Raw genomic sequence first — 23,449 nt, forward strand, 5'->3', positions numbered from 1 at the left:
CAGACAGCTCAGCTGCCACATTCCAATCTCATAACATTTGTTGTTGTTGTTGTTTTTTCTTTTGGCAAAACTGCCCTTGTAACAGCAACAAAAGCCCAGCCAGCCCTCATTGCAGTGGCGTGGCTGTGGCTTTACCCCCATGAGGCCCAGCCAAGGAAGCCAACAGCGCCCTTTGCCTCCAAGCACGGGTTTGGATGCTGCTGCCCGGGGCTAGCAGTCCAGCCGGGCGGGTGCCACCACTCAGACCGGTCCTGGCTCAGGCTGCCACAGCCCCGAGGGGAAGCCTGCAGGCAAACCTCCTCCATCTGACTGCCCAGACCCAGCACTTTCCCCGTGCCGCCTCCCAAAAGCATTTGTGATTTGTGGTTAAAGCCCTGGCCGGCCCTTGGGACGTCTCTGTCTGCGTTCTTGCATTGGAGCTCTGCATAAACCACAAATGTGAGAAACAAGCACCATCCCTCGGGGCTGACTGCCCTTGGACACCAAAGCTCAAAGCCAGGAGCTTGCACTGACAGCGGAGGGCATCTTGGGCAAAGGCTGCTCTTGTGTTTTGTCCTCAAAATGTCTTTGAGCTGCCACAGCTCTGCGCTCCAGCACCAAATTCAGGCAGCCCAGGTCTTCGTGCCCTGTGAGACCATGGGCTGTAAGAGGCCTTCCCACTCTTCTCACAGCTCCAGCACCAGCTCACAAGGTTCGGAGAAGCAGGACGACCTCGCTTTCCCAATCTCATTTTCCCACAACTTTCCTTTTTTTTTTTTTTTTTTTTTTTTTTTTTTTTTTTCTTGTTATATTCGCAAGGAGGAAACAAGAAAAGTTTAGCGATGGGTGAAATTCTTGACAGATGTCCAAGAGCAGGAGCAAGGGACCTGGACACAGAGCTGTGCAGCCAGGGGGTGGGCGCTGGCTGGTTTTGACTCATTGCTGGGTTTCACCTTTCCAGATCTTGATGGAGAAGGAAAGCTGCAGGGGGACGGAGGACCCAATGATTTCTTTGTTGAGCAGTCACTGAATCATCAGGAGCGGTGCTATTTTAGACCTGCTTTGGGTACAGAATGAGGGCATGAAATCACGCAGCTCATTACCACAGGATGCCGGAGAGGCCAAGTATGTAAATGGACTGGAGAGGGCTGGTGTCTGTCGGGAGAGGTAGAGCCATTAGGGCTATTAAGGTATTTCCGTCCGGATGCAAACCTTTTGTCAGGAAGTCCCCAAGCTGCCAGCTGGGAGGGATGTCGGGAAGCACGTCTTGTTTCTCCTGCTCTTCCCGTGAGCAGCATGACGGAAGAGCCGGCCGTGGAAAAATACCCAGGGGTTCAGCAGCTGGGGATGGATCCTGCTGGAAAGGAAAAAGAAACACAAAATCGGTGCTGAGGGACTCAGCAGGCGAATCCAGACCGTAGCAGAGAGCGAGGGCAGGCTTTATGGCACGAAACTGCCGAGGGTCCCTGCGGGATGGAGAACGGGCCCAGACCTCGCCCGTGTGCAAAGCAGGCGGGGAAGAAATCTGGCAGGAAAAGGAGACGAGCAGCCTGAAAACCAGACGAAGGCTGCCAGCCCCCCGGCAGGGCTGGGCCTGGGGAGCTTGGCCAGAGCAAGCGGCACGGGGGGGGGGGTCCCCAATTCTGGGGGGGGTGGGAGCCGGGCAGGGAGACCCCCAGCCCAAGCTGCGTGCGCTCGGGGCACCCCTCGTCCCCCGGGGTGCAAAGAGCGGGGCTCCCCCAACCGGGGAAGGGGGAGGCGAGGGTGGGGGGCACCCAGCTTCGGGATCCCACCGGGACCGGGGGGCACCTCGAGGGGGTCCCGCTGGCGTCGAGGCGGGGAGCGGGATCCCGTCGGGGCGGTGCCGGGGGCGGTGCCGGGCGGTGGCGGCGGCGGCCGGTGCCAGTCCCGGGTCGGGCCGGGGGCGATCCCCGCCCGCCGCCGCCCCGCCCCGGCCCCGCCGCCGGCCCGCCCTCGGCCCTCGGCCCCGCGGCTGCGGCGGGGCAGCGCTGCGAGCCCAGAGCCGCCGGGCCCGGGAGCACGGCCCCGCGGAGGGGCCCGGGAGCAGCCCAGAGGTCCGGCACGGCTCGGTACGGCTCGGCACGGCACGGCTCGGCCCGCCGAGGTGAGGGGCGGTGGGCCCGGGAGCGGCTCCGGCGGCGGGACGGGGCCCACCGAAGGGTTGCTGCAGCCCCAAAGGAGCCCCCGGGGGTGTCGGAGGGGCTCCGGGCATCCCGGTAGGGAGAGAGACGGAGCGGGGCTGGAGCGGGGGCTGCGCGCCGTCGGGGCCGGGCCGGGCCGGCGAACGGCGGCTGGAGGGGAGGGAGGGTCCCGGGGGGATCCGGGGGGGTCCCGGGTTTGGGGGGGCTGCGGGGAGGGGAGGTCCCGGGGGAATCCGGGAGGGTCCCGGGATGGGAGGCTGCGGGCACCCCGTGGTGCTGGGGGCACCCCGTGGTGCTGGGGATACCCCATGGTGCTGGGGGGCTGCGGGCACCCCATGGTGCTGGGGTCCCAGGGACCCATGGGTGCCGTGGGGTTCCTCAGGTGCTGCAGGCACGCAGGGCTCGGGGTGCTCCCAGCTGGGGAGGGCGAAGCCAGGGCTCAGCCCTCGCACGCATTTGGGGAAGCCACCGTCCCCCGCCCGTGCCTGAGTGCCCACCCAGCGTGGATTCAGCCTCCCTGCCACGGGACGGGCGCAGGCTGTCGGGGTTTGTTGTCCACTCCGTGCTTCGTCACCGGCCCCGAAAGAATTGGAAGGTGTTGGTGGAAAATGCTGGTGGCCTGCCATGCGGGTGCAGGACCGGCAGTAGGTGTTTCCTAGCAGAGCTATAGGGGCCCTGTAGGTGCAGTGGGGTACCCAGAGCCATTCCCCAGGCGAGCCAACCGTGCGCCCGCTGTCCGGGCACTGCGTGAGCTCGGGGAGGTCCCAGCATCGCTGCAGCGGGTGGGAGCCTGAGTAGCTCCCCGGCCTCCCGACCGGCCGACCCAGGCAATGGTGACGACAGCTCCAGAAAGAAGAGCCCAGCCCTCAAGTCAGGCTGTGGGGAAGACCAAACTTTTCTCCCCTCCCTCCGTCCCTGTGTCAGTGCAGGCACACCCACCCCGTGCATGGCCAAGGACCTGCTGCAGCCCCGGATGGCCCAGGCACGGGCTGACCCATCCGTCCCATCCAGCTGGGGCAGAGGCACTGAGGGGAAGGGGCGATGAGCACCCAAACCCCCCTGGCTGTGCCCAGCCTGCCACACCGGCGGTGGCATCGCAGGTGATGTGTCCCTGTGACAGCCAGCTCGGGGCTGTGACTGCTCCGTGCGAGGATCCCAAATCCCAGCAGGTCGCTGGCAGCTCCTGCCCTCTCGCTGCGGAGGAAGCCGCCTGCTTGCTCAGTGGTTTCCCTTTAACTTTGGAACAGCCTCAGCCCGGGGCTTCAGGGCTTATCGCCCGTGCGCAGCTTCAAGGGAAACGTGCCTCGCGAAGATAAATCAAGTCGCACTGGCCGGGGCTGCTCTGGACTCTGTTCTTCTCACATTCCTCATGACCTCAGTGTTTTGGCTCGGAGGACGGCCAGGGAGCGCCGTCAGCATGTCCAGCCCTGGGCGGTCGCCTCGCTCCAGCCCCGTGGATCGTGCGGCTGGGGGAGCAGCCCCGCTGCGCCCCTCGCCAGGGGATGCGGTGCAGAGGTGGCCAAAGCTTAAAAATCGCTCGCCCACTGGCCCTGGGCTTTGGCACTGGAGGAGCATCGCCCCGTGGACCATGAGGCCAGCGGCTCGCAGTGGGTTGGGCTCAGCCTGGGGTGCGGTGCTGGGTGGTCCTGAGCCAGGATTCTTCTCCAGGCCTGGACAGTAGATTAAGCTCCGATGGCTGTCGTCAGCTTGCTCGGCTGTGTGAGTGCAGCTCAGCATCCTGCTTGGCTCCTGGGCCTCTCACCTGCTGTGGGTTTTTATTGTACTCGAGCTGAGGAGCTCCACTTTGGCCCAAGGTTTCCTTTGTGGGCATCAGTATGACAGCAAGGGGATAAAACAAGTGTGGGACCAGGGCAGAGCACAGCCCCAGCTCTGCAGGGACAACTCAGTCCTTGTACATCCCCGTCTTGCTTAAGAGCCTCCCCAGCAGCACTGCAGCTTGTGCCAACCAGCTTTTGTGTGGAGATGCCAGGGCCAGAAATGATGCTTTAACTTCTTCCGAAGGGAGCTGGGATGGCACAGGGTCCTCCCATCCCCGGGACCAGTGCTTTGAGCACAGCACCAGGTCCTGGCACGTCTCCTCCTGGGCACGGGGGTGCCCGCTGGCTCGGCAGGGGTGTGGAGGCACCCGGCAGCACCCAGCCCAGTGTCCAGGGGAGTGGCCAAGGCTGCCAAAACCCAGCCTTCTGCAACAAAGCCGCCGACACGGTCCTCCCCGCCCTGGCTTGAGCTGAGATGGAGAGCGGCTGCTCTTTGAACCGGTGCCGCGGTGCTGGCGGCCGCAGGGACAAGGCTGGCTTTGTGTGGCCGAGCCCAGCAGGTGACAGCTGGGACGTGGGGACTTAACCCTCTCGCCGCTGCTGCGTGTCAGCTCCTCTTCTTGAGCCTCCAGAGCTCAACTTTGGCCTGATGCTCTCCTCTCCTCCCCTCCCAGCCCAGTGGCAAGGCCCTGGGTCACTGGCGTGGAGGGGATGGCTAAAAGGCAGCGAGTGCGACGCTGGAGCAGGGGCACCGTTGCCATGAGCTCTATGGGAGGCGTCGCAGTGCCCGGCCCTTGCAGCCCCCTGCAGTGCAGAGCTGAGCACGGCGGTGCTGAGCACAGTGGCTTTTCCTGGCTTGGCCCCAGGCAGGACAATTCCCGGTCGCGCGTGCGGAAGGGAGCTGCCGGGCCGCTTCCCCGAGGAAATGCGCCCGTGCTCGGGGCCGCACGGCCACTGCTGTTGCTCTCCCTTTTCCTCCCGCTTGATCCACGGTGAGCACGAAGCCCGGTGGGGACTCGATCCTGGCCTCGGCTCTTTTTTTTTTTTTACTTGCACCGAGGGCACCAGGCCCGGTGCAGGAGGACACCGGCCGCTTCCCCAGTTCAGTGAGGAGGAGGACACGTGAGCCTGTTGGGCATGAGGCCGGGATGGGGTGGCAGCACGCAGGTAGCTCTTCGCCGAGAAGATCCCAAAGGAGGCAGAGGTGGCTGTCTCACCCTCGGGACACTCATCAGCTGGGGTGGGTTGGTGGGGTCAGGGAGCCCAGGGTTTGATCCTGCCCAGCTGGACCCAGCCCCTCATCCCTGCGTGCCACGGCTGGCAGCGTGGGGCCACAGCTGTGTGAGCCAGGTGGGATTGTGGAGCATCCCTGTGTGGGGAGAGGCTCGTGGGGCCAGCTGAGCAATTTGCAGTGAGTCACTCACTACAACTCGTTAAAATGAGGCGTTGGGCTTGGGGGCAGAGTGGGGCCAGGGAGAGGAACAAAGTGCCCAATGCTCGGTCCCAAAGGTTCGGTTGTGGATGCCAGCGGTCCCTGTGCCCTTTTCCAGGCAATGCTGATCCCCAGCTTCCCTCACGCAGATCGGACCTGGTCCTTTTCTGTGGTGTTGATGCCTCTGGGCCTCTCTGGCCACTCACACCATCCCTGAGCTGCTCTCCAAATAGGCCTTGACGTGCCAGCAGCTTCCTCCGACTCGCCCACGGGGGCACTTGTCCTGTGCCTTCTTCCTGAGGGTGCCGAAAATAGCCCAGTGCCAAATGCTCTGCCCGCTGACAGCTGCACAGCGCCCTGTGGGGAGGGTCCCCACGTCCCCCCCAGCACAGGGACCCCCAGGCAGGGTGGGCATGGGCACGGAGAGCCCTGGGAACACGGGGACCAGCGGTGGAGCTCCTGGGACAGACATTGCTTGAGTGACAGCTGCTTCCTGCAAGGGATCAGCGAAGCTGGGAACAGGAATGTTCCCAGCACCGGGCTTGATTTGGCTCAAATGTTTTCCACCAGGCAATATTGTTCCCGCAGCCCCAGTGCCCAGATGCAGCAGGTTGGAGCTGAACAATTGCAGCTGCCAGCCCCTCGGCGGTGAGCTCACCCCTGGACCGTGGCCCGCGCTGCCATTTCCCTCTCCTCGCTTTTTGTTGGGTTTTCAGGAGCGTTGCAGCCCCTTTTTGCACCTTTTTTCCCCCGCGGGGAAGGGAAATGCTGGTGCTCGCCGCGGTGCCTGCCTCCCTGCGCTGAGTGCCAGGCTTGCAGGCGGGCATCCCGCTGGCTCCCCTCCAGCCTGAGCGTGCCTGGCTCCTGGGAAAACCAGGCTCTTGTTTCGAACCCTCCTACGCACACACACACCGTGCTCTATCCCATGTTGTCCTCGGGGAAAAGCAGCCAGGTCCCTGCTGGGGCCACCAAACAGCCCCCAAGGGTGGGCGGGAGCCAGGGCTGGGGGTCAGCAGTGGGGGGGGGGTTGGCAACGCAGGGTGCCCTGCGGCGAGGGTGGACGTGGTGCAGAGCAACTGCTGGGTGCCGGGAGACGCCTGTGGTCGCGTGGCTTTGCAGAAGCATCTGGTTTCATTATCCTAGGCAAACTACTTGCTCCCGTAAAGGCTCGGTGCCCCGCTCCAGCAGCCTCCTGTTCCCTGCCTGCTCCCCCGGCGCAGCCGAGCTCTGACTCATGGCTTTGCGCCCTCGGAGCTGGCAGCGTGGCCGCCCCAGCCCAGGCTGCGAAGCATTCCTTAAATGTACAAACAATCCCCGGCCCCGCCAGCAGCGCAGGGCTCGCCTGCCTGGGAGCAGCCCCAGCCGGGTGCCGGCACCCGGAGGGGACCCAGCTGGTGTCGGGGCATGGCCGCAGGGATGTGCCCCGGGTTCGGGGCTGGGGCACCCGCGCCAGGGGAGCGGTTTGGGGTTGCTGGGGACGCTCTGGTTTGCAGGGTGTGTCAGGACAGGGCCCCGCTGTCGTTTCAGGTTGATGGTCCCATGGTTGGCGGCATCCTGGGGAGAAGATGGCTCAGCCTGCACACCTGAACCAGAACCTTCCAGGTAAAGGGCCCAGAGCTGCGTGCGGGGACCTGGCAGGGCCACTGCGGGCAGGGGACAGGGGAAGGAGCAAAGGGGACGAGCAGGGCTCAGCCATCCCGTCCCAATGGGTGTCGTCACCTGCAGCAACTCGGAAGCAGAGCAGGTGCCCTGCAACACCTGCTGGCACCACAGGTGCCAGGGATGGGCCATCCACCGCGTCCTTGTCCAGCAGCATCACAGCGAGGGGGCTGCAGGCTGTGAATCCCGGCACGACCTGGCTGGAGAAGCGCTCCCGTCTCTGCCAGGTCCCTCCCTAAGTGTCTCCGCCTGTCTTGCAGATCTCGGGGGCCCCTTCTTGTACAGGGACCAAGACGATGGGGAGAAGAGCTCGTATTCGGTGGAAACCCCCTACGGCTTCCTCTTGGACCTGGATTTCCTGAAATACGTCGATGACATCGAAAGCGGCCAGACGCTCAAGAAAGTGCCGCTGCCACGCAGGGCAAAAGGGGCCAGGCAGCAGCTCGGCACCCTGCGCAGCCCCAGCAGCCACACCAGCGGCTGGACCTCCACCGAGTCCCTCACCTCCACGGCCAGCGAGGACGGCAGGACCGCGCTGCTGCTGTCCCCACACGGCCGGGCGCCCCCGGAGCCCCTGAGCAAGCCAACCTCCCACCCCACGTCTCCCCCGCCGGCCGTGCGGCTGCTCCCACCTCCTGCCCGCAAGTGCTGGGCACGAAACCTGCAGGTGGAGAAGACCTTGCTGGAGACGAGCAGGAGGCTAGAGCAGGAGCAGAGCCATTCGCAGCCGGGCGCCCCGAGTCAGGTGCACCCATGGGTGCCGGCGGGCACCGAGGGCCAGCCGGGCTCCACGCGGATGAGCCCTGGCAGCTCGGGGCGCAGCACGCCGGCTGCGGGGCTCGGCGCCGCCCCGCTGCAGCACGTGCGGGAGCAGATGGCCGCGGCCTTACGGCAGCTGCGGGACCTGGAGGAGCAGGTGAAAACCATCCCCTTCCTGGAGATGCAGATCTCTGAGCTGCAGCAGGAGAAGGCGAGGCTGCTGGAGAAGCTGTCGGGGGAGCCCGGCGAGGCGCTCAGCCGCCCCGGCGGGAGCGAGGAGCAGCCCCGAGCGGGGCTGGAGTGCGAAGGAGAGCCGGCAAAGGGTCGAGCAAGCAAGATCGCGGAGCTGAGGAAGCTGACGGAGAAGCTGGCCGTGTCAGAGCGGGGCAGCCGTGGCAAGGGGACGGCCGCCCGCCCCAGGGGTGACGAGAGGCCGTGCCGCTCTGTGGCCGTGGGCGAGGACCGGCCCATGGCCGACGCCGTCTTCTACTACCAGTCCCAGCAGGTGGGCAGTGGCAAGCCGGGCGGCGGGGCCCCAGAGCGCCGGGACGCAGCCGTGTGGGTGCTCGAATCCTCGCTGGGGCTCGCCCCCGAGGCGGAGCGGGAGCTGGAGCTGCTGCAGCAGACGGTGGGGCACCAGAAGGAGGTGATTGCCCTGATGGAGGGGCACCTGCAGGAGGCCACGCGGGAGCTGGAGGAGCTGCGGCTGGAGGTGTGCGCCCGCCGGCCCCGCGGGCGCACGGACAAGGAGGTGACAGCCAAGCCACAGGTGGCCGAGGTGCTGGTGGAGGCGGCGGTGGTGACGCGGAGCCAGGCGGTCGGAGATGCCGTGGAGACGGTGGATGTGGCCGTGGGGTGCTGCCCGCCGACGGCCTGCATCGGGGTGGGCTGCCGCCCCGACAGGCGGGATGTGGCAGTCGGGCCTGATGTGGCCACGGGGCACGAAGACAAAAGCAGCCAGGCTGACAGGGCCAGCACCAGTGTGGCCAGCACCGACAAGGCCAGCAGCAACAAGGCCAACACCGAAATGTCCAGCACCAGCGTGGCCAGCAACGACATGACCAGCACCGACACGGGCGCTGCTGATGCAGGCACCGCCGTCCCAGCACGCAAGGAGCTGGAGCCCAGCGCTGGCGGTGCCGGATGCCAGCACACCCCAAGCAGCCCCCAAGGTGCAGCGGAGGTGGTGGCAGTGACAGGGGACACGTGCCTGGGCAGCCCAGCTCCTGGGGCCGCAGTGGTGGAGGTGGTGGATGGTGGCCGGGATCCGTCCCCAGCACGGGATGGCAAAGCAGCCGCCAGCCCTGCAGCCGGTGAGTTGGGGAGGGGGTTTGGGGTGCCTGGGAGCCCTGGGGGGGTCTGGCTCACTGCCCCCTCACTGCTCTCTGCTGCAGGAGCCCTGAAGTCCATCATGAAGAAGCGGGACGGTGCCCCCCGGAGCGAGGCCGAGGGCAGCAAGAAGAGCCTGCAGTTCGTGGGCGTGCTGAACGGGGAGTACGTGCCGGGAGCTCCCACCTGCCCTCGGTGCTGGGGGCAGTGGGGAGCCCTGGGGGGACCGGTGGGTCCGGCAGCTCCCACCGCAGGGCATCGCTGAGCCCCCTCCCTCTGCACAGGTACGAGAGCACGTCCAGCGAGGAGGAGGAAGAGGATGGAGACAGCTCCTCTGAGAAGGCTTCAGCCGACAGCTCCGACAGCGAGGAGCAGGGGGGCACTGATACTTCAGAGGAGGAGGAGGAGGAGGAGGATGCCGGGGGTGGCCAGAGCGAGCCGGGCGAGCAGCAGGAGCGTGAGGGGGCCAGCGTGGCCCCGCCAGAGCCCACCGAGGTGAAGGAGAAGTAAGTGCCGGAGGGAAGGTGCCAGGCATGGCTCAGGGCTCCTGCGCCGCGTTTCGGTGCAGCTGATGGGAAAAACACGCCTGCCTCCTGCGGAAACCATTCGGCAGCAAAAAATCATTCCAGCATCTCGGGTCTGCTAAGGAAACCACGAGACCGAGGCTGCAGCTGCTTCTTTTCTACAGGAGATAATTTGGAAAAAAAAAAAAAAAAGAAAACAACAAAAAAAAAAATCCCTCAGTAGCATTTTTCAACAAAGGGAAAAAATTCGGCCTAAAAATGGGCAGATCGTGTCTGAGCACGGCCGTATAAGGCTGCCTTTGGTAGGCTGGACACCCCAGGGGCACGGCTGCAGGCCTGGGGAGGAAGGCTCTGGATGGGGGGGGACATTCACCGGGGGGACTGCAAGGAATTGGGGAGAGGAGCAAAACGTCGGGGCCTTGCCTGGGGGGCAGAGGGGCCGGGGATTCCTTGCTGCAACTGCCCTCGTGCTCCCCCCAGGTTCGAGCTGAGCCCCAGGATGCGGGAGGCCTGCCTCATCGTCAAGACCCACCTGGGCCACCCCGGGGCCACCAAGAGCAAGGAGGTGGTGAGTTGGGTGCTGCGGGTGGCACGGCTCCTGCTGGGCTGACAGCGGCTCCCCCCACAGCTGGGGGCACTCCCGGGCCAGCGAAGCCCGGATCCACACTTTTCTTCCTAAAACAAGTCCCATATTACCCCCCAAATCCCCATGGACTGAGCCAGCGCCATCCCAGCACCGGGCTGGGCTTTGGGGTCCTGCCTTTGCGCCATGCAGAGGCTCAGCCCCGCTCGCTGCCCGCAGCTCGCCAGCAGCAGCCTGGTCCTGCAGGAGTGGTTCCGTCTGTCCAGCCAGAAGTCCTCCGTCCCCGACACAGTCGCCAACCACCTCCTGGCCTTCGCCGAGCTCTCGCCAGCCCTCCTGGCCCACGTGGTGAACCTGGCCGACGGGAACGGCAACACGGCCCTGCACTACAGCGTCTCCCACTCCAACTTCCACATCGTGCAGCTGCTGCTGGACACGGGTGGGTGACCTCAGGTCTGCCACAGCTCCAGAAACGTCCCCCTGCCAGGATGCCACCCTCCTTTTCCCTCCCCTGGGAGCAGCACCCTGAGCCTCCCCCGGCTCTGCCCGTCCCCGCAGGGGTCTGTAACGTGGACCACCAGAACAAGGCCGGCTACACGGCGCTCATGCTGGCAGCGCTGGCAGCCGTCGAGCAGGAGGACGACATGACCGTGGTCAGGAGGCTCTTCAGCATGGGCAACGTGAACGCCAAGGCCAGCCAGGTGGGTGTGGGATGGGGGCCACCGCGTCCTGACCCCCTCGTGGGCAGTGAACAGAGCTGTGCTCGCCTCCTGAGCCCACCCCGAGGACAGGACCCCAGACCTGGTGGGGGCAGTACACGGGGAGGGTGTCAGGGCTCCATCGGGGCAAGCCGGTGCTCGGTGGGCACTGGGGCAGCAGTGGGATGAGTGCCACAACCTTCCTGGCAGCGTCCCTTGTGTCACGCAGGCCGGCCAGACGGCGCTGATGCTGGCCGTCAGCCACGGACGGCAGGAGATGGTGGAAGCCCTGCTCGCCTGCGGGGCGGACGTGAACCTGCAGGACGAGGAGGGCTCGACTGCGCTGATGTGCGCCTGTGAGCACGGCCGCGTGGAGACGGTGAAGCTGCTGCTGGCTCAGCCCGCCTGCAACATCTCCATCGTGGACAGCGTAAGGAGCTGGGGTCCAGGAGTGCTCCCCCCGCTCCCGGTCCCTAAGCTCTTCCCGACCGCTCTCCTGCCCTCCTTAGGATGGTAACAACGCCGTCGCCATCGCGCTGGAGGCCGGCCACAGCAACATCGCTGTGCTGCTCTACGCCCACCTGAATGGGAAGGGGCAGCCACACGTGAGTACTGCAGCCCCCCAGCCCCTGCCACCCGCTCTGTCCCATGCAGGGGGCACAGAGGGGGCACCGTGCCACTGACTCAGCTCCACGGTGGGCAGGGGAACAGATGAGAGCAGCTGAGGGTCCCCAAGGGAGGGGTTGCAGAGGCGAGAGCAGAGCATCCCAGGTGCCAGATGCTCAGCGCATCCTCAGTGACAAGAGCCCAGCCTGGCTGGCCATCACCAGGAGCCCCTGGATGGTTTCTGGTGATGTTTGGTGACTCTTCCCTCTCCACAGCAGGGGACATCAACAGTGGGCACCAAGAGCCCCGGGAACCCAAAGAAACCAAATTAGAATGAGCTTTGGATCCAGCCGTGTGCCAGCTGGCCGTCAGTGCTGGGCTGTAATTTATGTCCCCCCCTCCTGCTGCTCCTTCGTGTGCCGAATTGCTCCCCGAGGCTGAAGATGTTTTCATCCTCCTGGCGATAGAGCAGGCGCTGTCCCTGGGCCTCGCTCACCCTGCCTGCTGCAGGAAGCGTCCCAAGGTGCCCACCTTGCTCCCAGGGACAGAGAAGCCAAGCATCCAGTGACCTCCGCTGCCGGCCACCATCACTGGAGCTGTGCCACCTTGGAGCCCTCTGCAAGGCCCCAGCTCACCGGAACAACAAAAAAGCAAGCCAGCAGAAATAGCAGCTGGTTTCTGCTCCTATTGCCAGCTCCCAGCAGCTGCAGGAGGGCAGCAGAGCCAGTGATGGGGAGCAGGGCTGCAGGAGGGCAAGCATCAGCAGTGACAGCAGGGGACATCGAGCAGCTGGCTCACGCTGCCACGGGAGCATTTCCAGACTGAAATGTGTGCTCATCTTCTCCGGCATTTCATTGCCCAGCAGAAACCTGAATCTTCTCTAGCACATGCACACAAAGGAAAAAAAAATACAGTGCGTTGTCAAAAAAGCTGGAGTTCACCATGAAATCACTCAACGATTTGATTTGCTCAATGGGAGCAAAGCTTCTGGATGCTTGGGGCTGCAGCCAGGCTGAGAGAAGGGGACTGAGAGCCTCAACTGTTTAGGGACTGGGCCTGCCCAGCTGCTGCCCCACAGGATCCAGAAGGAAAGATAAAAATCACCTTGTAAACACTTCTCCTTTTAGCAGTCCTACAGCTACTAGCAGCTCAGGGGCTCGAGTTGCCTTCACAAGTCCCTTTCTGCCCACTTCCCTTCCCCAAGGGGAGGGTGGCTGAGGATAGCTCCAGGAAAAGAGATCAGCAAGAAGAGCTCAGAGGGAGAAAGCCTAGGGCCTGCGGAGATGGACGCGTATGTCAGAGCACGTGTGTGTGTCTGTGTGTGTGTGTGCCAGGCAGGGTGGGAACAGACAAGGTAAGCTTTAAGAACTGGGAGAAAACAAACAAAAAAAAAAGGTTTTTGCACGTGAAGCAGGCTGCGCTCTGACTCCTTCACAAAGGTGACCCCTGTCGCAGCTCCTCCTACTCCTCAGCTCATCCTCCCTCACTTTCACACCACGCAGATCTTGTCTGAGCCATTCTCTCTGCTGGGAAATGCTCCCCAAGAAACCTTTGGGCAACGTGCCGCTGTCCTCGCCCTTTTCCAGCTTTGCACTGAAGTTAACACAAGATGCTCACAGCCACTCTCTTTGCGCTGCTCTGTATGTATTCCATACTCACTGCTTTGGTCTTCACAGGTTTGTTTACTGACATTTTAATATTGATGTTTATTTTTAAGATAAATAAAACTTCAAGTAAAATTATTTTGAAATATCACAATGACCACCAGCAGTCTCCTGCCTCCTTGTTTGAGTCAAGCTAAAACCCCCAGAACAGCTTCGGCAGAGGGACAGCCTGGGCACAGCCCTGGCCCTGAGCACTCACCAGCATTTCAACCCATTCCCTACTGGTTAAATCCATCATTTTCTTCCAGCTGAACTGCTCCAGAGCTAAGAACTGGATTCAGGTACCATGAGGTGGCACCTTCTGGCCTGTTTCACTTCTTGGGACCAAGCGAGGCACTGGACCCCCTTCACTCTCCTTGGTTTGCCCTCGTGTTGATGCTGTTCAGCTTTGTTACAGAGCAATCATCCAGCAGCAGGGATGCAGGGTGACCTCCCTCACACATGGCTGAGGGTACACCGAGCACACAGGGACAGCTGGGAAGGGCAACAGCTGCTCCAAGCCACCTCACTGCAAATTCACCCCCAGCTGCCACTGATTCACAGCTGATGCCTCACACCTTGCTCACATCTGGCAGCCCTGCACTGCCCCCTGTCCAGAGCACTGAGGCTCCCTGCTCACTGCCAAAGCTGTGCTGGGAGAAAACAGCAGGCAGAGAAGTAAATGCCAGGCTGGGCTTCTCCTTGCCCTCAGAACTGAGGGCTCTGTCACCAGAACCAGGGCAAGAGGTGCACCCTATGCTCTGAAACTAAAGCGACACCACAAAGGAATCAAGAGCTGGGTCAAGCAACAACACAAGCACGTCCCCAAAAACTGCCTTCTCCAGACCATAAAAATCACAGGCCTGACCAGGGCACAGCTGCCACTTGCAGGAAGGAAAAAAAATTATAAATGCTCCTTCAATGCCAGCCTTGAACAACCCTCGCTAACTGCCTAAGTTCAGTAATTTGAACATTCAATTCCTTAAGTGCTCTCCTGAGCTTTGGGATTCCCAAGCCTTCATTCCCACTTGTTACTGAAGTGCCTTAATAAGGTTCAGAACATCAGAGTCCCCCTGGGACAGACACTGCATGGTGGTGAGCACGGCATTGGGAGCCACAGACCTGGCTTAGTTCAAACATCACAAAACAGCATCGCTCTCACTTGTTAGAAAATGCTAGTTTGCCACAGGGGCAAAGTGCTTAAATCCACCTCCTAAACTGTGACATTTCTCAGACTGATTCCAAACCCTTTCAGTCTTACCTCTACATTTATATAGTAGCCTAAAATAACTCTTCTAGCTGATCTTGTGGTGGAAGGGAAAGCTGAGAAGAAAGTGAGTGAGATTGATTTACCAACTCCTCTAAGGGGAGAGAGATGAGTGCTCTTCGTGGGCAACTGCCAGGGAAGACAGCAAGCAGTTATATTTATAGTAGCATTTATAGAATAGCTTACTGAGGTCAGAAAAACAGAAGCAGCAGGCAGCCGCTTTTCAAACTGGTACAAAGTTTGACTTTTGACTTATCAGACTCCACAGAAGTCCATCAGGTGTACCAGTGCCACTCTGCTGGTAACACAGAAAAACACCTGTCAGAATTAATATTGTTGTAATCAAAACAATAAATTATTTTTGCTGCAAGTGACAAGTTAACAAAGACACAAGAACACAGATATGTCAAGAGGAAGGCTTCATGTGTAGCCCCTGTCATAAGCAGGGTGCATTTTTGTCTGAGCTGAACAACAAAATGCAGGTGCATACACCAGAACATTCACACACTCAGTGAGTCCTGGACAAAGGAGTACTGGAAAAAAAAACCTTTATTATGTGAACACCACAAACGCCACGCTCCTCTCCATCTGTGCCCCACGTCCAGCTGAGATGATGCATGCTGGTGGCTCCGAGTACATGGGACAAGTCTTCAGCACCTGAAAAGGAACAGCGGAGCCTGTGTCTGCCCGGGGGCACGGCATCCTCCCTCTGCCACTTGGGGGGCAGCAGGGCCGGGCAGTGCCGGGGAGAATGCGGCGCTCACCGGCTCAGCACGGGGGAAGGGGGCACCCACCGGCTCAGCGCAGCCTTCGGGCCTCACGCTCGGACTCCAGCAGGGTGAGGACATCGCCCTCTCGCACCGGGCCCTTCACGTTGCGGATGATGGAGCGGCTCGTGTCGTCCATGAACTCCACGCGCACCTGCGGCACGAAGCGGCCTCAGCACGGCCCGGCGCGGCCTAGCGGCGGCACCGCCACCCGGCCGGGCCCACTCACCTGCGTGCACTGCCCCTGGGAACCGGTCCGGCCCAGCACCTTGGTCACCTGCGGGCAGAGAGCACGGCGTCAGCCCACAGCCCCAGCCCACAGCCCACAGCCCGGCCCCGTCCCGCTCCCGCCCCGCACCCTGGCCAGCTTGATGGGCTGCACGCGGCTCGTGTCCATGGCGGCTCCGCGGGACAGGAAGAGGGGGGGGGTCTGCTCCCGCTCCTCCTTATATAGCCTCCAAGTCTCGCGAGACCCGGCGTGCCCCGCGCGCCTCGCCCCGCCCCGCCCCGCCCTGCCCTTCACAGCGGCCAAGATGGCGACGGCCACCCGCATCATCCAGCGGCTCCGCAACTTCGCGGCGGGGGTGAGGGCGGCCTCGCGGTCGGGGGGGCTGGGGGTGGCCGCCGCCTTCATCCCCTGAGACGTTGTCGCCTTGCCTTGCAGCGGGACCTCCAGGCCAAGCTGCAGCTGCGCTACACGGAGATCTCTAAGAGGTACCGGGGGTGCTGCGGCACCGGCCCCTGAGGGCAGGGGGCTCGCTGAGGGCAATGGGGGGCTGAGGGGGCCGCTCCGTACGGCCACAGGGTCAGCAGGAACCTCAAACCAGCCGGCCCCAGCCACCTGCTGCGGCAGGGATGCTGCCAACCCGGTCAGGGTGCCTGGGGCATTGCTGTATAACAGCATTCGTGTATAACATGTTCATATCAGGCCTCCTGGTTGTCCTGGGCACCTCGCAGCCCCTGCCTGACCCGTATGCAGTACTGCAGCACCAGTGTCGCGTAGCACGGAGCTCCCCTGGCATCCGCTGATGTGTTGAAGTCCTTAAACTTTTCCCCTCCAGATCCCAGCCGCCGCCTCGGCTCCCAGTGGGTCCCAGCCACAAGTTCGCAAATAACTATTACTGCACGCGGGACGGGCGCCGAGAGACCTTCCCTCCTATTGTGGTTGCGTCGACGCAGAAAACCCTTGCTGCAGGGGCTCAGGCCAGCAGGTAGGTCTGACCTGGTCTGTCCTCCTGCTCTGCTCCTGACACTGCTCGGTGTGAGCAGGTTTGAGCCTTGTGTGGTTTGTGCCAAAAATACGGAATTCTTTCAATAAGCAACATTGACTTACAGATTAGAAGAAGGCTGAGCGAATTCTTTGTACTTGTCTTCTCTTGAATAAATAAATGAGTTGACTGGAAATTGACTTTTGGCGTTAAAAAAAGCAACACTCAATTTAGTCTGAGCACTGTTAAAACTTCTTCTCTCTTCCTTTTTCTATCCCAGTTCGGGCACTACAGTGACAACAGCTGAGAAAAAGCCAGTGACACCAGGGCCACCAATTAAGAAGTGGGAAATCTCAAAAGACCAGCCCTATTTGTGAGAAATTAATAAGGCTGGATGTACAGATGTTGGTTCATGAAAAAGCAGTACTCTGATGGGTAAGGCTGCAGTGGATTTAGGTGCAATGATGCTGGATGGAACTTATCCACATATATTAAGTTTTGCTGATGCATGACTAATAAATGCATTTAAAGTTGTAATTATCCTCCCATTTTACCTGTCCTGTTTGAATCGTTCAAATTATTTTAACAGCGTTTTGGGTGTAAAGTTTTCTTGAGGGAATAGTAAGATAGTATAGAAATGGAGCTTGGGCTTCGTGGATTTATATGCTGTCTGTGGCCTCAACTGCTCCAAGACGAGACCCAGAAGCACAGCTGGAATATCACTGAAGGTCAGAGCTGAACAAAGCATGCCTGGAGCTGCAAAGGACCTGATGATTTTATTTTCTGGTAAGAAACATTAACCAGTTGATGGCACTGTTTGGTTCCTGTCTGCCTCAGTCATCCTCAGGATGGTTTTAGCGTCCATCAGTTCATCCTGCCACTGCTCCCTTGAGGCTGTGATCTGTGAAAAATGCTTGATACAGATTTTGGTCTAAAGCTTGGCTTTGTAGCATGCCAAGCTCTTTGTGATACTTTGTGTGTGTTGGTTCAAAGGAATCCAGCTGCTTACTCTCACTTCCCAGGCCAGTTGTTACCAGTCAGTCAGCAGCGAAGATCATTTCTGGCTCATGCAGCAAGCACCTGGTCCCCTGCTCCGCCTGCCCTGCTGCAATGACACACATTTCAACCACAGAGCACCCAGGTCCTGCCCTTCCCCAGGGACAGCTGATTTGCCAGGCTTGTGCTGTGGTGTTGTGTCCTGGTTTCAGTTAGAAGGTTAAACCACGACATGTTGCCATGAGCTCTGCTGATTATTCTACAGCAAGTATATCGATTTTCCTGCAGCTGCTAGAAGATGCTGGAAGATTGCTGACAGGGTTATGCTGAGTCTGCAAAGTCAGTTGGCTGAGCGCATTAGTTGTATCCCGCTGTCTTGACAGGACCAGCCAACAGCTTAAAAAATCATACGGTTGACAAGGGAAGACTGACCAATGTCATCCCCCTTGGACTTCTGTAAGGCCTTTGACATGGCATCCTGATCTCCAAATTGGAGAGAGGTGGATTTGAAGGGTGGACCATTCAGTAGATACTGGCTTGAAGGTCTCACCCAGAGAGTGGTCAATGGCTCCGTGTCCAGGTGGAGTCTGGTGTTGAGTGGTGTCCCTCAGGGGTCTGTCCTGGGACTGGGGCTGTTTAATATCTATAACAGTGACACAGATAAACGGATCAAATTCACCCTCAGCAAGTTTGCAGGTGGCAGCGAGCTGAGTGGCGCAGCTGACAGAGCAGAAGGAAGGGATGGCATCCAGAGGGACCTGGAAACTTTATGAAAAGCCCACGGGGACCTCATGAAACCTGAACACGAGATGACAAGATGAAAAGATAGAGAGCAACTTTTTGGGGAGATAGCGATAGGGCAAGTTTGAATGCCTTTAGGCTAAAAGAGGCGAGATTTAGATTAGAGGTCGCGAGGAAACTCAGCCCTCAGGGCGCTGAGGCGCTGACGGGCGGAGCTCCCCCCCCCCACCCCCCCCGCCTCTGAGGCGGGCACTGAGGGGCTGCTGAGGGGGGCGGGGCCGCCTGAAGGTCGCGCGCCGCTGCCGCTGCGGAGGGGGCGGAGGCTGCGCGCATGCGCCGTGCCGCCGCACGCGGCCCGCTTTATAGGCGCGTGGCAGCAGCGGCGGGCTCTGCTTGCAGCGGTGGCAGCGGCATGGCGCGGGTGCTGCTTGCGCTGCTCCCCCTGCTCCTGCTGCTGCCCGGGAGCAGCGGGAGCGGGCGGGCGGGGCCCAGCCGCGCCTCGCTCCCCTCCTCCCCATTGGCTCCCGCCGCCCGCTCCCCGCGCACGCCCTCGGCTCTCATTGGCTGGCGCCGCCGGCGGCTCAGGTGCGCGGGCTGCGGGGGCCTCGCCTCAGGGGGGGGCGGGGACGGGGCTGGGGCCGGCTGGGCTCTGGCGGCTCCCCTCAGCCCCAGCCCCGGCCCCGACCCCTCGGGCTGCGCCCCGGGGCTGTTCCGCTGCGAGGAGCCGCACGGGGAGTGCTTCCCCCGAGAGTGGATCTGCGACGGCCACCCCGACTGCATGGACGAGCGTGACGAGCTGGGCTGCGAGGCCAGCGGGAGCCCGGCGGGGCCCGGGGCCGGCGGCACAGGTGAGGAGGGGCTGGGCCGAGGGGGGAGCCGGGCCCCGTCCGAGAGGTGTTGGCCCCTCAGGGGTTGTCCCGGTCATGGCAGTGGGCCCCGGGCGCTGTTTGTGTTTGGGGCGGAGGGAGCCCCCCCCAGCTTCCTTCCCGGCAGCTGGTGCTCAGCTCCCCAGGGCTCCCTCGGGAAGCGCCTCTGGAGAGGTTTCTTCCTCAGGATGTGGCTCTGGATGCGACCAGCTGCTGCCACGAGGCTGTGCTGAGGGAAGGCAGAGAATTACAGAATGGCTTGGGTTGGAAGGGACCTTAAAGACCCCCCGGTTCAAACCCCAGCCATGGGCAGGGACACCAACCCCTAAATTTGGTTGCTTAGAACCTCATCCAGCCTGGCCTTGAATGCTTCCATTGATGGGGCATCCACAGCTTAGGTGCTGGGGGTACCTGATGCCTGATACTGGCAGGCCACTGTAAGTTCTCTCCAGAGCTTTTTTTTCTCCAGGCTGAACACCCCCAGCTCCCTCAACCTGTCCTCATAGCAGAGCTGCTCCAGCCCCTTGATCATCCTAGAGGCCTTCCTCTGGACTCGCTCTAATATGTCCCTGCCCTTCTTGTGCTTGGGGCCCCAGAGCTGAACACAGGGCTCCCGGTGGGGTATCACAAGAGCAGAGCAGAGGGGGACAATCCCTTCCCTTGCCCTGCTGGCCATGCTGCTTTTAATGCAGCCCAGGATACGGTTGGCTTTCTGGGCTGCAGGCACGTTGCTGGCTCATGTTGAACTTCTCGTCCACCAACACTGGTTGCTTTCTTTATTAGCCTTCTGTCCTTTTACCCTAATCTGTCCAAGAGGGGTGAGGAAAATCTCCTAGCTTTCTCCTATTGTGTGGACTAATCATAGTAACAGGAGATAAGGCTTTGCTTCAAGCAATACGAACCTGTTGGCACACATAGGGTAAACTGGGAGCTCAGTCAGGTTTGGACTGGAGGCTGCTCTGAACGCTGATCTTAAGGTGAATTTCTTAAGGAAACCTGATGGACTTGTTTTTTTCATCACAGAGGCTTCAACTACCCCTGTGCCTGGGCACACTCTGCCATCAAGGAGTCAAGGCTGCACGTGGGTGTTGATTATTGCAGGTATGTGAGGCTTAAAGTGCCGCACGTGGTTTTGGCTCTGGGTTAGGCTATAACTGACTTTCCTAATGACATTTATTCCAGACCAGCATCAGTAGCTGTGTTCTCTGGGCTTGGAGGCTTAGGGAAGGCTGTACACCATGGCTTGAGCACTTCTGGAGCTCTGACTTGGACAAACTGTGCCTTCCCCTTGGAAAGGCATCTTGTTTCATGCGGTCTGGCACTAACACTTCCATGCTGGCTGTCCATTATCCTTGAGGAAGATGCTGATCTCTGATTGTTGAGCATCAGAGCCTGGTGCTGATGTCCGCACCAGGTGCAGTGAGTGGTTCTCTGCTTGTGCACTCTTCTCTTTAGTGCTCCTGAGCTGCCTGGTAGCTGTGGGTGGTATCGTTGCATGGGCCCAGTCCAAAGCAAAAAGCAGGTCTGACATCTTCAGTCTTGAAGAAGCATCAACTGAGGAACAGTTGATATCTGACAAGAGCCAGGCAGGCTTATTTTCCTGGAAGGTACGTTCCTTGCACCCCACATGTACTGTGTGTGAGGGAGAAATGCCACCTTGCCCTCTAGAGCTTCCCCCTCTGGGGTAGCCCTTCCCAGTTCTCCCTGCTGCTGGTCAGCCACATGCTCGGGCTTTGTTTGCCCTGAAGCAGCAGAACTCTCCCCGTCCCTTCTTTCCTCACAACCAGGCATGAGGACTCCTGTTTGACTGCAGGGGTCATTGCACAACCGAATCTGAGAAAATGCTGGCTCCTTTCAGTAGCACTTATGCAAAGATACTAATATTCTGTTGTGGATTTTCTTCTTCCACTCCATACAAACTGAAGTAACACCAGATTTCTGGCCAAAAGGACTGCAATAACCAGGTGTTTCTTTTCCTGTAACAGGGATCTTTTGCTGCGAAGCGATAAGATGGGACTAAGTTCATTTCCCTCTCACTCATGACAGAAGCTGACTGAATTTACACATTAAGCTCTCCAATCTGGTTTGTTATTACACTAGCACGCTCTCCTTGGAAATGGGTCTGAGGTTGTGCAACTACTTTTGCACTGGAAATTGAACAGGACCTTCCCTGGTGCTATGCAATCACCCCTCATTAAGGTGACAAATTCCCTCATTGTTCTTGCCTACAAGGATTGTTAACACGGCTTCACATCAGCGCGGCCTTGGACCCAAAGACTTTATTCTCCTTGAGACTGGAGGTGCAGTGCCAGGTGCTACTGTTTTCTTCCACTTCCAAACAAGAGCCTTTTGTTGCCTGCCCCCTTCTTCTGCCTGGATTTTGTCAGGTGTCGGGGAGTGGAAGTTTTCTCACCCTTTTGAGTAGGAGCTCACTGAATCCGCACAGCTCAGATGTGCACTCTGTGTTCATGCTGGTGTTTCGATGCTGCTCAACCCAACGCACTGTCCAACTGCAGGGATGAAAGCTGAAAATCTTCCTGTCCACCTGAGCCCTGCATCACCCCCAGACAGCACGGGGCAGGCAGCACCTCAGCACGCTCCCTGCCAGCACGGATCTCGCCCCCTGCAGAGCAGCACCTTCACCCCAGTGCTGAGTTCTGAATGTTGTTTCTCTAATGTTAGAGCTGTCATCCGTAGGCCTCTTTTGCTGGAGGTTCTGAGTGTCTGGTGTCTTTTGTTTTCAGCTTGAAATAACTGGTGTCTTGGGTCAAATGCTGTTGCCTCTGCTTTGTGGCACGCACAACTGTTTGTGACTGGCTCAGTGTGCGCTTTTGACAACTGACAGTATCAGAGATAACTGACCAGTGCCTCTAACTCAGCACTGACCTCTCCCATGTATTTCTTGCACAAGTGTTTAATGTGTGTAAAAGACAAAAAGCTGCTGTCTTGTCTGTTGCATTCTGTGCCTTGAGGTGAGAACCTGGCTTCCCACGCAAACTCTCGTCATCACCCTTAGAGCTTGCTCTTGGATAGTGTGCAAGCGTGCAGCTGTAACTCATGTGAGAAACTGCTATATGAGGTAGTGGAGTACTGGGCTATGCCAGAATGGTTATTTTTAGTACCAAGAGGTCACTTGCAAGGGGACACACAACCTTGTCTCTGTTTCCATAGGGACAATTGGAGATAGCTGTTGGTGAATGACACAGGAAAATAAAGAACTTGAAACTGTAATGACATCTCAATTTGTGTTTTTTTTGTGTGTGTGTGTGTTGTTTGTTTTTTTTTTTTATTGGGTTTGTTCAAATTCTGTAATTGGGAGACTGGGACCTGTATCAGTTCTGAATTGTGTCCTGGGAAAGAGGGCAGGGGGAGAGTGGATTGGCGTGGGCAGACAGGGGAGGCAGGTGCTGCCAAGTCTGTGTGGCCCCAAGGACACACACCACCTGTACTGGGAATGTGAAATACAGGCCTAGAGGAGAGAGAATGGAGTGGGTGGGCGTGGGAAACGCAGCTGGCACTTGCACTGGGGTGTTACTGCAGAAGAGGTGCCAAAGGAGAGGCTTGGACAAGAGCAAGGTGGGAAATCGAGACTGCATCAGCTCGTTCCTTTTCCATCAGAGCGGGAAGGTGCTTCAGAAACCCTGGCAGGACAGGGCTAAGCGAGGGCTGGTCCTGCGATAGCTGCCTGGCTTGTGGTGGCAGGGGTCAGCTGTCACCAGCCTGTCCCCGATCATCCTCTTAGCGTGAGCTGTTGAGCTGAGGCTGTCCTGTTAGGCTGGGCAGAGCCGCTTGCTGCGTGCCATGGGGAGTGAGGCTCCTGTGTGAGCTTCAGAGGGGCGGCCTCTTCCCACTGTGAGGTCTCCAGGCTTGGCTTACTGATCTCTTCGTGTTTCAAGCTTGGAAAAAAGCCTCTGTTTATGGGCCTTGTTCAAAAACTTGGAGCATATCTGAGACAGTCATTTCCCTTCCTCTGTCCCATGCCAGAAGCTTTTTTATTGCCCTAATCTCCAGGCTCAAAGACTTCAGTTCTGGCTTCTGAGCTGCCCTTCAGCCTGATAGCAGCTTTGTGCTTTGGGTCTCTGCATTTTGAAGTCACTCGCCCTGCTGCCCACGCTGCTTTGGATGCAGCCCAGGATACGGTTGGCTTTCTGGGCTGCAGGCGCACGCTGCTGGCTCGTGTTGCATTTTTCATCCACCAGTCCCCTCAAGTCCTTCTCCACGGGCTGCTCGCCATCCGTTTGTCAGCCGTGATGGTTGGGATGTTTTCTGCTGATGTTTGGGATTGGCCTGACCCAGGTGCAGCACCTTGCACTCGGCCCCCTTGAGGTTGGTGGAGTTCAGAAAGCATTTGGACAATGCTCTCAGCAATACGGTTTGATTTTTGGGTGGTGCTGGGTGAAGGCAGGAGTTGGATTAGATGATTCGCGTGGGTCCCTTCCAACTCAGGATATT

At 59.8% G+C, this 23,449-nt stretch overlaps 4 protein-coding genes across 6 annotated transcripts; 3 read left to right on the plus strand and 1 right to left on the minus strand.

Annotated features, from left to right (window-relative positions):
• Positions 1-1,960: 1,960 nt before the first annotated feature.
• LOC116499180 (KN motif and ankyrin repeat domain-containing protein 3-like) lies at positions 1,961-12,246 on the plus strand. Of its 3 annotated transcripts, none has more exons than XM_032203838.1 (11): positions 1,961-2,104; positions 6,879-6,953; positions 7,271-9,082; positions 9,164-9,263; positions 9,383-9,604; positions 10,103-10,190; positions 10,425-10,644; positions 10,764-10,906; positions 11,133-11,333; positions 11,413-11,508; positions 11,785-12,246. In XM_032203838.1, the coding sequence occupies exons 2-11, from the start codon at positions 6,917-6,919 to the stop codon at positions 11,839-11,841; spliced, it is 2,976 nt and encodes a 991-aa protein (XP_032059729.1). In that variant the 5' UTR covers positions 1,961-2,104; positions 6,879-6,916; the 3' UTR covers positions 11,842-12,246. The 3 variants fall into 3 exon arrangements, with proteins under 3 accessions (XP_032059729.1, XP_032059728.1, XP_032059730.1); XM_032203837.1 differs by lacking the exon at positions 1,961-2,104 and adding an exon at positions 2,155-2,216; XM_032203839.1 differs by lacking the exon at positions 1,961-2,104 and adding an exon at positions 2,155-2,216 and having other exon boundaries at positions 11,788-12,246.
• A 2,704-nt stretch (positions 12,247-14,950) lies between these two features.
• On the minus strand, positions 14,951-15,593 carry RPS28 (ribosomal protein S28). The gene is made up of 4 exons (XM_032203696.1): positions 15,545-15,593; positions 15,416-15,463; positions 15,214-15,340; positions 14,951-15,076 (listed from the first exon to the last, which is right to left on the minus strand). Exons 1-3 carry the CDS (start codon positions 15,581-15,583, stop codon positions 15,218-15,220), a joined length of 210 nt encoding a protein of 69 aa, XP_032059587.1. The 5' UTR covers positions 15,584-15,593; the 3' UTR covers positions 14,951-15,076; positions 15,214-15,217.
• A 111-nt stretch (positions 15,594-15,704) lies between these two features.
• Positions 15,705-16,942, plus strand: NDUFA7 (NADH:ubiquinone oxidoreductase subunit A7). Its single transcript, XM_032203675.1, has 4 exons — positions 15,705-15,770; positions 15,851-15,900; positions 16,248-16,397; positions 16,675-16,942. Exons 1-4 carry the CDS (start codon positions 15,720-15,722, stop codon positions 16,769-16,771), a joined length of 348 nt encoding a protein of 115 aa, XP_032059566.1. The 5' UTR covers positions 15,705-15,719; the 3' UTR covers positions 16,772-16,942.
• A 1,601-nt stretch (positions 16,943-18,543) lies between these two features.
• On the plus strand, positions 18,544-22,228 carry CD320 (CD320 molecule). The gene is made up of 4 exons (XM_032203944.1): positions 18,544-18,979; positions 20,021-20,098; positions 20,453-20,604; positions 20,983-22,228. Exons 1-4 carry the CDS (start codon positions 18,544-18,546, stop codon positions 21,004-21,006), a joined length of 690 nt encoding a protein of 229 aa, XP_032059835.1. The 3' UTR covers positions 21,007-22,228.
• Positions 22,229-23,449: the final 1,221 nt, after the last annotated feature.

This window comes from Aythya fuligula, chromosome 26 (genome assembly GCF_009819795.1).
Source record: "Aythya fuligula isolate bAytFul2 chromosome 26, bAytFul2.pri, whole genome shotgun sequence".
NCBI classification, from domain to species: Eukaryota; Metazoa; Chordata; class Aves; order Anseriformes; family Anatidae; genus Aythya; species Aythya fuligula.